Source organism: Scomber scombrus, chromosome 19 (assembly GCF_963691925.1).
Source record: "Scomber scombrus chromosome 19, fScoSco1.1, whole genome shotgun sequence".
NCBI classification, from domain to species: Eukaryota; Metazoa; Chordata; class Actinopteri; order Scombriformes; family Scombridae; genus Scomber; species Scomber scombrus.
The window spans coordinates 26,846,941-26,859,283 of record NC_084988.1 but is presented as its reverse complement, the minus strand read 5'-3'; the positions used below and the strand labels follow the sequence as shown (position 1 = coordinate 26,859,283).

The 12,343-nt window shown below is 38.9% G+C and overlaps 1 protein-coding gene across 1 annotated transcript in view; it reads left to right on the top strand.

Annotated features, from left to right (window-relative positions):
• The first annotated feature begins 5,639 nt into the window (after positions 1–5,639).
• The window catches only part of rragd (ras-related GTP binding D), a 63,708-nt gene continuing 57,004 nt past the window's right edge, over positions 5,640–12,343 (top strand). Inside the window, exons 1-2 of the mRNA XM_062440953.1 lie at positions 5,640–5,879; positions 10,002–10,297. Of these exons, the coding sequence (XP_062296937.1) occupies positions 5,741–5,879; positions 10,002–10,297 (435 nt within the window). The 5' untranslated portion in view covers positions 5,640–5,740. The remainder of the gene's footprint in view (positions 5,880–10,001; positions 10,298–12,343) is intronic.

Below are 12,343 nucleotides of genomic sequence, written 5' to 3'. Positions count from 1 at the left end.
ATTGACTGGATGCAGCCACGCCGCCGTTGTACAATATCTATGAAGTATGAGATTCATTAGTTTTTAATTCATAACATCAGACACTAAAATATAATCAACATCTCACAGAAACTGAAACTTTATTTGGAAAACTTACACACTGTGTTGTTGATGTATTTTGGAATGACATAGAGAGATTCCACGATATCAGCAATAGCATTATAACAGTGTTGGAGTGTTGTGGGATTAGACTGCAGGGTTTGTTTGAGTTTTGCTTGTTCGGTCAGGCCGTTACAGTGAGAGATTGGGACTCCATCATATACAGTTAGTTGCTCAGTTAATGGACCATCTCCAGATCTAACAAGTGCTGTAGACAAGAACGTCAGAGAGGGGGAACCTGAAAAAGAAAAGACAATCAATCAGTGATCCTCATTACTCATGTAATGATGTATTATAGTGATGTAATATTGTTCTGAAGTGCAATCTGGAGTTCAATAAGATTTATTTAAAAAGGAAACAAAGAAAGAAAAAAAAAGAAGTTGGTCAACACATTTGCTGAACACATTTGCTGATGTGATAGTTACTCACAGTTGAAGAAAGAAAACCTTACTGACAGCAAGTAAGACTTGTATAGTTCTACTGTTGTACTGATCATTTTGTGAAGGTAAAATACACTATCCATCCATCTGTCTACTCCTGTCTGTTAATAAAGAGGATGAATTGCTGCTGAATATTCAGTACATGCACACAATCCTACATGGTTTTTCATTCCTTTTCTTGCATACACCACAGTTAGGTAGGCATGTAGTCTTCTAACAAAACACAACAAAACACATCAGTTGGCAGACTGCCATGACATGTACTGCACACCAATCCTTTCAGTTTCAATTTCTTCATATGCTTTATATCTAGGCTCCAGTCAACATGACATTTAAATATCTCCATGTCTGCTTTTTGTCATACCTCTCTGAGCACAGCCAATCATCTGATCTATGAAGACACAACAGTCCACCTTTAAGTAAAGTGTAACATAGTTTGGATGATTAGAAAGCCTGGAAGCGCAATTTGATCCAATGGAATTAGAGGTTCTAGTGGAAGAGGTTAACAAATGTATTGAGTTATAGCAAACCTTTAGTAAACCAGGGCTTAACTGTACAATTCAGATTATTCCTGCAGTTTACATGTTTACATGCCAAGTCTTCTTCCCTGCCTTTACTGTCAAACTATCAATCAGAAGATTGTAGGATTGCAGCTCCTTTGTGTTCAAGTTCACATGTTTACAAGACAAACCAACTGGTGACATTTCTCAGTACCTTTAACTATAGACGTAGGGCTTGATTTTACTAAAGTTCTGCGTGTGTGAAACATGTGTAAACTTGTCATCACCTGCAAAACAATGTACAAGCTGATCTACTAACGCAGCACACTGAGGCTTGCATCTTTCAACTGTGCGAGATAGTACGCGCTGTCCATTTAGTACATTTGCCATAATGAATATGTACGGAGGAGAAAATGCAAATATGTTATTTAGCACAAGCATTGTGATTTACCAAACCTGAAGGTTAATTAGAGTGTTATCCTTAATGCATTTCATCTTCGAACCTACTTACAAGCTTACTTACATACAATTCCAAAATAATCTGATAAAGTGCCACATTTCTACATCCCATGCATGTTATACACATTAAATTCACATTCATTTGTGAATTTGCTTTTGTGGATGTTGCTACAACTACTGTAGTATTTAAGTTTTTGAAGCATAGAGTTTGATCATCATACAGCTGTCACATCTCAGGACCCCTCGGCCAAATTCTTTGTTCATGTTATTTTTAAAACATGCAACAAAGACAAAGATAGAATGATAAAATGATAAAGCATTTACTTTAGTGAAATCATTAATATGACTATAAAAAGTACTGCAGTCCTGTAATGTACAGTCTGTCTTTAGTCAACAGCTACAGCTCTTTACACAGAATGTGTCAATTGTGCAGTAACATGATGAAATGTCACTCACCACATGCAGCTTTCAGACAGGAAGACAGGAACAGAAAAGACTGGATTAAAAGTTTTATCCTCTTCATCGTAATACTGTGTCACCATTTTCTTGTTTTTCAGAAAGAGTGAAAGAGTGCAGGAGCAAACTACACAGTACACTTCTCAGGTTGTTTACTACAGAGTTTAACTTAACAAACGGGATAAACAGGGAGGGAGGTACAGATATGGCATGCACATACTGGCACTGTTGCATACCTGCTGACAAGCTGGTATGAGGAAACTAAGACATTTACTCATACCGAAAGACATTAACTTGTTACCTTAGCAACCACCAAACTGGTATTACCTTTTAGTACTGCCAGTAGAACAATGGGTGCAACATCCCAGTAGAAGAAGTTATTTTGCCCTGCAGCTGTTGAAAGCAGGTTCAGAGTCTTAATACAACACAGTACACATGCTATTATGTTAAAAGTGTTATTGGTCGTCTTAGAAATCCACACTTCTTGTCAGCAGGACCAGCAGGAGCTGTTACAGCTCAGTCAGGACTCTCACATCAAGGTTTTAAACATTTGGAGCAACAACATGTACTTTAGTGTGTCTCTCTTCAGGTGATGTTCTAGAACAAATCTGATCAAGCTTTACACAGACTGTCCCTGAGCTCACAGGACACCAGGACATGACAGGGTGGCTCAGTGATCAGTAAGAAGGTTTTTGGTTTGATACCTGACTGGGGTCTTTCTGTGTGGAGTTAGCATGTTCTCCCTGTGATAGCATAGGTTTCCTCCCATTGTCAAAAACATGTATGTTAGGTTAACTCTCCTGTTAAGAGAAGACAAATTTGACCGTTGAGATAGAACAATTGTCAACCCTTTCCATTTGAATTTCCTTATATGATTCATACCTTGGCCCCAGTTAGACTTTAAGAACATTTAAAACACACCCACATGAAGAACACCATATCTGATCACTGTCACACCATTCTGAGCACAGCCAATCATCTGATCTATGAAGATAAGCAGGGTTGGTCCTGTTTATTACATGGATGAGAGATGTTCTCATGTTTAAGTGAAGTAGCACAACCTACTAACTGCTTTATATTTTCTCCACTACATTATAGAGGACAATATTATACTCTTTACTCAACTATACATTTATTATACAGTCACAGATCCTAGTTACTGGTTTTTGCAGATTTGATAAACAAAACATCTCATATCATCATCAATCATAATGAGTACTCAGATCATGATGCAAATTCAACTATAAAAATACTTTATTTTACAACTTTAAATCCTGCACCGTTGACATCCATGTTTATTTTCTTTTCATATTTGCAGCATTTATTGACACATTCAAACTGTCAATCAGTAAATTAGTGTGAAACAGTCAGAGGGAGGAATGCAGCACCTTTGTGTTCATGCTCAAACAGACCTTTATCTTTAACTTTATGTACAGACTGAAATAATGCCTTCATTTGTTAGAAGCACAAGTGCACAAGTATTCATACAACAAATGAATGTGATTAATCTGGCTTAGACCTGATCTGTAACAAAATGATTATGTGGTTAGATTCTTGCCTTTAATCAATGACATTAAAACTAATATTTGAAAGGCTAACAGTAAGTGACAGTGAAAGTGTAAACTGAACTTCTACAGATATTATTTTCAAATGTTAAAATCCCTTTTTCTCCAATCAGAAATCATATGGTAGATTAGTGCTAAACTTCATTAAATCTGCCAGATCATTTTAACTTTGAGTTAAAGTCCACACTCTGCTTCATCAGGAGAGTTAAAACATGTTTCAGTCAAGATCATCACACATTGACAGTAATAGCTTCATTCTGTACATGAACACATATCCATACTAAACACTAAACCCCTAAATCAGTGGTCACCAACCCTGCTCCTGGAGAGCTACTGCCCTGCATGTTTTGGGTATCTCTACACTATAACACACCTGATTCTAATTATTAAGTCATTATCAAGCAGCTGAAGCTTGTCAAGGGTTTGATAATGAGTTCATTATTAGAATCAGGTTTGTTAGCTGTTATGCAGCTGTGTTGCCTGTACAGCTGTTATTAGCCTCCAAACAGCCATCAGAATGTTGAGACAGGCCATTAGAGAATCATCTCTGCCCCTCTGTCTTATCTTCTGCCACAATCAAAGGATATGATCTGACAGAGTTACTGTACAGAGAATAAAAACTTGTTTTACATGTCAGTTGTTCATCAGATAGTATCTATATGGCAGCATCTTGTGACTTTATCCTCAGACAGCCTTACAGGGCTTTGTTACATACCCCCCCCTGCTGGATAGGATTTTTATAGCATGACATTCCATTTATAATGTGTGTTTCTTTCCATAGTGAGAGAACCTTTATAGAGGCTCATTCTCTCTTCCTTTCTCAGCCTTGGCAGCAGCAGTTTTTGATGTTCTGATATGTTTGAGGTTTTTTGTCGTTGTTAGTTTTGTGTTTGTTTGGTGGGTCTGGTAGTCTTGTTTTCATGGCTTTATTTCTCTAAGTTTGTTTTTTATGTGAATTTAGGTCAGAGGGAAGATCTCAGGTTCTACTGCCCTCTGTGGGCTGGTCTGAGTATTTTCCCTTCTTTTTGTTCAGTTTGTCCGGTCCGTCAGTTTTGGTTATAAATTGTTTGTTATTTTGTTAATAAATTGTTTGATATCTTTGCAACCCTGACTCTCTTTATTATGTTTGGTCTTCTTTGTAATGAACTGTTTCAGAGAGTTGTACCAGCTTTCACACATAAGTGCAACATTGCACAGAAAAGACTGTTGGCTGTTCTTTCACTCAGCTGTCCTGGTTTTGTGCAGGTTTAGCAGCACAAACCATAACATATTTCTTTGAGTTCCCAGTTATACAAATTTACTCTGCAATCCTTGGATGAAAAAGCTCAAGCTTTGTTGAAAATATCTGAAAGGATGAAGATAACAGGTTAGAACGTGAACACTGTAGTTTGTTTGTTTAAGCTATACATTCACTCCAGTTGTGGCATTGCCAATGGTTTGAGAGTGACTAGATAAAAGATAAATAAACCCCAGGAAATACTGATAGGGGCATGGTTGATAGGGGATGGTTAGAGGTGGGGCCAAGCCTGGGGCTGCATGTAAGGCCTATAGTGTTGTATCTGCACTGAACTGAGGGAGCATTCCCCACCCCACGATCATAGTAAGCTGCTTCATACTGCAACATCTGAAAACATAAAATGAACACATTAATGACACCGTCATTGTCATGAAAAAAAACCAACAACCAACAAACAAAACAAAGAAACCAACACATCCACAGGTCATGTTTTTGACATTTTTTTCAAGATAAAGTTGATGTTGACCTGTAACTTTTTCCCCACTTTATGTTTTTACTCTTTATTTTAGACTAATCTCTATAAATAACTTAAAGTCCTCTACACCTCATTGAGTTTGCTCTATTTATCTATTTATTGAAATTAAACCTTTTATTCAGCAGCCTATTTGTCACTTCTTAGAAACGTGATTCTTAAGATTCTTTTTAAAACTATTGAACACTTTAATAAATGTATTAACAACTGCTCACTCTGGTGCCCACCACACACACACACACGCACACACACGCACACACACAGAGTCCGTACAGCTGCTGTGTGTGTGACAGGAGGCAGGGGGGTGAAAGTTCACCAGCATGGCTCTCACATATCAGATGACAATGTGTGAACGTTGGACGCTAGAAGAGGCTTAAACACACTAAAACCAAAGCGACAGGAGAAGAAGGAGCATGACGACAGAGAAGGTGTCCGTACTGAGAGGGGAGGAGGAGGAGGAGGAGGAGGAAGACCCGGCTCTGGTATATTACGACGACGACGAAGACGACCTGGAGGCGTTTTCAGACGGAGAGTTAGGCTGTGAGGACGGAGGTAGGAGGATATATGTGTTGCTAGGAAGGTCACACAGCAGCACAGACACAACACAGACTGTACTATCACTGCAGCTCTGCTTTATTCACTGCTACACCGTGTCAGTGTGGAGACACGCTTTAACTTTGGCTAGCAGTCCTCTGCTTAGCTAACTGTGTTTGTCTCTCTGTGTTAGCATGAGCTTCTGTTTAAAGGAGTAACAGAGAACTTCTACTGCAAGTTTGCACACGCACACACACACACACACACACACACACACACACACACACACACACACACACACACACACACACACACACACACACACACACACACACACACACACACACACACACACACACAGATGGCTGTTGGTTGTTTTCCTCCCTTAACGTTATGTCTTAAAGACATACACAGCTTACTCCACTCACTATCTACATCAGGGATGTCAAACATGTGGCCGTGGACCAGAACCGGCCAGCCAAGGAGTCCAATCTGGCCCACTTTCCTTCCTGTCTTTTTTTCCCCTTCCTTCCATCTGTCATTCCTTCCTTCCATCTTTCCTTCCTGTCTTCTTTTCCTTCTTTCCTTCCATCTGTCCTTCCTTCCTTCTTTCCTTCCTTCCTTCTTGTCTTCTTTCCCTTCCTTCCTTCCTTATTTCCGTTCTGTCTTTTTTTCCTACTTCCTTCCCTTCTTCGTTCCTTCCTTCTTGTCTTCTCTTCCTTCCTTCCCTTCTTCGTTCCTTCCTTCTTGTCTTCTCTTCCTTCCATCTGTCTTTCCTTCCTTCCTTCCATCTTTCCTCCCTGTCTTCTTTTCCTTCTTTCCTTCCATCTGTCCTTCCTTCCTTCTTGTCTTCTTTTCCTTCCTTTCCACCCTGTCTTTTTTTCCTACTTCCTTCCCTCCTTCCTTCCTTCCATCCTTCCTTCCTTCCATCTTTTAATGATCCGGCCCACATCAGATCAAATTGGGCTGTATGTGGCCCTTGAATGAAGATGAGTTTGACACAGCTGATCTACATGAATCTGACATTTGAATGTACTGACGTCATATACATATATACATAAAAGATTTGTAGTTTTGTACATTTGGTAACTCTGAAAGTACTGTGCACCAAAATATGACACCATCTGTCTTGACCAGAGAGAAAGGAGTGAGAGAGACACAGAGAAGCATAATAACAACAATACTAACCGCAATTATGATATTAGACATATGACTAATAATACTAATGATTGTTTATGTCATGTGATCTTTGAGCATTGGCTTTCAAAAATCACAGGAACCTTTAAAAGCACACACCTGTTGCTTGAGGAAGCCACAATGCCAAAGTCTTTCACTCTCAGATCTGTAAACATGTATGACTAATGAAGATGTAAAAATCTACGGTGTGTGCTAGAATTTCCCGGCCTATTTTCCCACATCATTCCTGCTCCAGATCAGCACATGAATGAATTCTAGCTGTGCACAGGATCATCATCTGTTGATTTACTTTGATGACCCCACTGCTGTTTTTGGGACTATTGCTGAATCTCTGTGTTTTTGAGCAGTGAGCAGTTTTCCAGCAAGTCACATGCATGGAGGCAGGGTGCTGCTCAGTCTGAGAGTGAAGAGATGAAGTGAGTCTTCCACTGAGACTTAGAGGTTAGAGAAGTGGGTTTCCAGCTCGATGGATCTGTCTCTTCTTCATTCCCACCACTAAGCAAAGTTAACCTCCAGTAGCTCCAGTGAGGCTGTTTGATGGCCAACTACACTACTACTACTGCATGTCTATTAAAATATATCAACAACTATTTGATGGATTGACATGAAATTTTGTAGACATTCATGGTGCCAGATGACATGAGTTTTCTTCCAGTGTCATTATGAAAGTAAAACTGTTGGATTGCTGACTACCGACGCTCATGCTCTGTCAGGAAGTTAATTGTGGTTAAACTTGGTTTTTCATAGGTCATCATCACAGGCAGTATTAAAACAAATGTTTGTAGTACTTTGGCGTATGATCAAATATCTGTAAAGCTAATGACATCCATTCTCAGGAGGGCTCAACAATTAAGTGAAATTTCAAAATCCTATATGGCAGACTGGAATGATCAAATCACAAGAGGTGTAATATTTGTTAAAGGTGAAATGTGTCACAATACCATTTTAAATAAGTATTGTGGTGCTGCAGAGATGATCTACAGCAGGGATGGGCAGCTTTTTTAATAGAGAGGGCCACAAATATTTTATCCTCACTTCCAGAGGGCCACATTGTGACTGTGCAGTAGGATCATTATAGCTGCTTATAAAGAATGAAATATGTCAGTAACTTAAGTTTATTATACTATCTAGGGCTTGGCCATATGACCAAAAAAACATATCCTGATATAGGTCATTTCATATCCCTGTAACCCAGATATAGCACATTTTTAATTAAATTACTCTCCTAGGTTTTTTACTCTGGTAGATTTTATTGCACTTATTTGTTTGGTACAGATCTTCACAACAATCACACTGTCATCATTTTAATATTGCAATGCAATAACGCAATATGAGTCAAAATGATCACAATTAGATATTTTTTCAAAATTACTCAAAATTGTTCCCTTAGTGAAATAATGGTTAGTAGTTGTAGTTAGTAGTTAGTGTTTTATATGAACATTTACATCCATTAGAACATATTTATATATATTAATATATGCTGTATGTAAAAAGCATTGTTAAGGCATGTACGCATATGGATTTTAACTCTTTGAATTTAGTGACATGATTTTACTTTGTGTTTAAATTCTGAAATAAATGGTTGACTTTGGTTGTATTAGTCTTCTCTGATTGGCTGTTGGAGTTTGGATGTGGATATTTCTGATGATAAAAGTAGAAAGTCGTCTGTATTCCGTAGACCTGTGTTCTTCACTTCTCTGAATAGTTGCAAACTCAGCAGCTTTGAGTGCTGCACTTCTTATTGTGTGGACTGGAATATAAAATGAGTGCGTTGGTAATGTGAAGCAGTCAGCAGGAGATGAGATACAATAGGAGCTGTTGTATAAATCAAACACTGTTACTGACTCATTTACTGTTCAGTTGATCATCAGATGAGAAGCTGAGTGTGTCTCACTCAGTCTACTGCAGAAAGACTTTTTGTTTGAATGCACTTGACATTCTTCATCAGGGAGCGATCAAGGTCACAGTGTCTAAGGAGGAATGTGACACAAACACACACACGCACACACACACACACATGTTGTCTTAAGTCACTTTTGGGGACTTGGATTCAGTTTTTGGAGACTTACCCTAACCTTAACTAACCCTAACCTCAACCACTGACCCAAAAATCAGCTTGACCAGAGTTGACCTTTTACACATGAAAAAGTCTGGACTGTGTTGGAGTTCATGTGTGAGAACGGTTTTGGATTAACAGATTCACCAAATCACTGAAATAAGGGGTTCGGGTACTTTTTATAGTCCTATGAAAGCTGGCCTCCACTATAAGGACGATGTGTGTTAGACAACCAATATGTTAGTTGGATACATCTCTTCACGCAGAATACTTTTTAATAACGTATGCAATCAAAACTGTCACACTGTATTGCTCTGACTCACACAAAGACAGGCTACATTGTCCTTTTGTCCCTGGAGCCCTGCATACCTGCTGACACCTTATTTGAAGAGTTTGGTCTCTGAGACCGTGTGAAGAACATAGATGGAATACATTATCAGGGTAAATTTGACTGCATCAGTCTTGGACACATGTGTACAGATTGTTTGTGATACTAACCATGTGTGATCTCTGGATTGATTCGGCCAGGGAAAAGCCAACAACCATATACCCTTTCTCTTTTTCTTCTGTGGTTTTAATATCAGACTATAAGCCAACGTTCAAGGTCCATGCTGTTCACAGAAGAATCCATTGTCATGTGGCACGCAGGTCCAAAACTAGAAAATCAATACGTGGTGGCCAGTCTAGATATTGTGCCACAAATACATGAATGTATGTGAAACCCTGAAATGATCTTTCCATATTATATTATGTTAAGGCACATCACTTAACTCTTTGACCTATAAAACCATGTCTATAAAAGCAGTCTGGAAATAAGTAAAGTAAGTGTAGTTGTGTAATAAAGGAGTTTATTTCCAGTAATAAACTGTCCCTGTGTTATTGTCTAGTGCTGGGCTTCAGTGACTCTCTGAGCGGAGAGGTCAAACCTCGGATCCTGTTGATGGGCCTGCGTAGGAGCGGCAAGTCCTCGATCCAGAAGGTGGTTTTCCATAAAATGTCCCCCAATGAGACCCTGTTTCTGGAGAGCACCAACAAGATCTGCAGGGAGGATGTCTCCAGCAGCTCCTTCGTCAGCTTCCAGATCTGGGACTTCCCAGGTCAGATAGACTTCTTCGACCCCACCTTCGACTACGAAATGATCTTCAGAGGCACCGGAGCGCTGATCTTTGTCATCGACTCACAGGTCAGGTCACAAAGACAATCTTCTCTTTATAAAGTCCTTAATGATTTATGATGACCCTGCTACAGTAAAACCATTATTACAAAAGTAATAAGTTACAGACTGTGCTGCATACAGCAGGGTTTAGAGCATTGGTCTCCAACCCTGCTCCTGGAGAGCTACTGCCCTGCATGTTTTAGGTATCTCCTCACTCTAACTCGTTATCAAGCAGCTGAGGCTCGTCAAAGGGCTTGATAACGAGTTGATTATTAGAATCAGGTGTGTTAGAGTGAGGAGATACCTAAAACATGCAGGGCAGTAGCTCTCCAGGAGCAGGGTTGGAGACCACTGGTTTAGAGGGTGACTAACAGAAACGCTGCTGACATTAACATCCATGCCAGCCGGAGGTCCAGGATTTTAACAGCAGAACATGCTGCTGACAGATGAAGCTCTGCTCTGAAACATACATATCCTCTACCAAGCATCTTCTTCATGGAATGGCCTTACTGTAGCGGTGCCCAACAGTTAAACAATTGCAATTGATCATCCCCACAACTGATGGTGGATTGATTATTGACAGAGTTCATGTATAAGACTTTCAATACATATGCTGTAGATGAGGCATGTGCTTCAGTTAAAGTCAAAAGTTAAGTTAAAAACATTTAGGAGCACAGTAAAGGTTTTTGACAAACATTCAGCATTGATGCATCTCTTTTTTAACATTACACATACAGTGTATACAAGATGCATCTAAAGCTGATTTAACAAACAGATGACAAAATAATGTACATGTAAAATATACAGTGCAGCACTTAAACGTGAATGTGTTATTTTTCACATTGAGAGGAGACCTGCTCTACACTGTCTAAAACCAGCTGATACAACAAGATATGAAGATATTTGGAGCTCTCTGCTGAGTGCATCAGTTAACAGTAATGCAGGGAGGAATAGTACCAGCAGAAACAGCCACAGTGATGATGATGCTGGGTGAAGACGACCAACACATCTCCAACAGTTAAACAACTTCTTTCACTTTACCCCCTTTGACTCCTGTTGTGTAATGAAAAAACACAGTGTGCTAGCTCCAAAACAATGAAATATGCTATAATGTTAACCGAGCGGAGCAGTGACCTCTTCTGCTGTGGGTGCAGTGGATGACCAGATAAAAACATATGAAAACTGGTCTGAAGCTGGTGTTTTTTGTTCACAGAGATTACTGCTACATATGTTTACCTTCATATTTGACACGTTGGCCAAGGGCTGGGCAATATATCGATATTATATCGACATCATGATATGAGAGTGGATATCGTCTTAGAATTTGGATATCGTAATATCGTGATACAGCATAAGAGTTTCTTTTCCTGGTTATAAAGGCTGGGTTAGTAAAATGACATTTGTCATTTTCTGAACTTACCAGACTGTTCTAGCTCTTCTACTATTTGCCTTTACCCACTCAGACATTATATCCAAAGTACTGATGAATATTTATCAAAAATCTCATTGTGTAAATATTTTGTGACAGCACCAATAATCATCCCTACAATATTTTTGCAATATCAATATCAAAGTATTTGGTCAAATATATCGTGATATTTGAGTTTATCTGCATCGCCCAGCCCTACCTCAGCTCCCTTCATTTAAATGTTTACAGTACAATTAACACATATTTTAAAACACTTTATGCACCATTGTTAAGCATTTCTTTAATGTTTATTTTTGCACCTTAATATGATAAAAGAGATAAAGAGATAATTGTGTTCATTGTGATTTAAATTTTCATTCAGACTTATGTGTACATTTATTTATTTGAGTGTTTTTCTTTTCTCTGTCTGCCTTGATTGATAACGGAGGTGATTCAAATCAGAGGAAGGTTACGTTTAATTTTTCCCCCTGGTCCTTATTATAAATAGGACGTTTAAAAGATCTATAATTATTGATATTGGCTGATATGAAACATTTTTACCGTGATACAGTTTTCAGCCATATCACCCAACCCTAGTTGGAACATTCCAGTCTCTCAAATGGAAACATCCATTTGGTCTGGAGAGATGGAAAATGATCACTCAA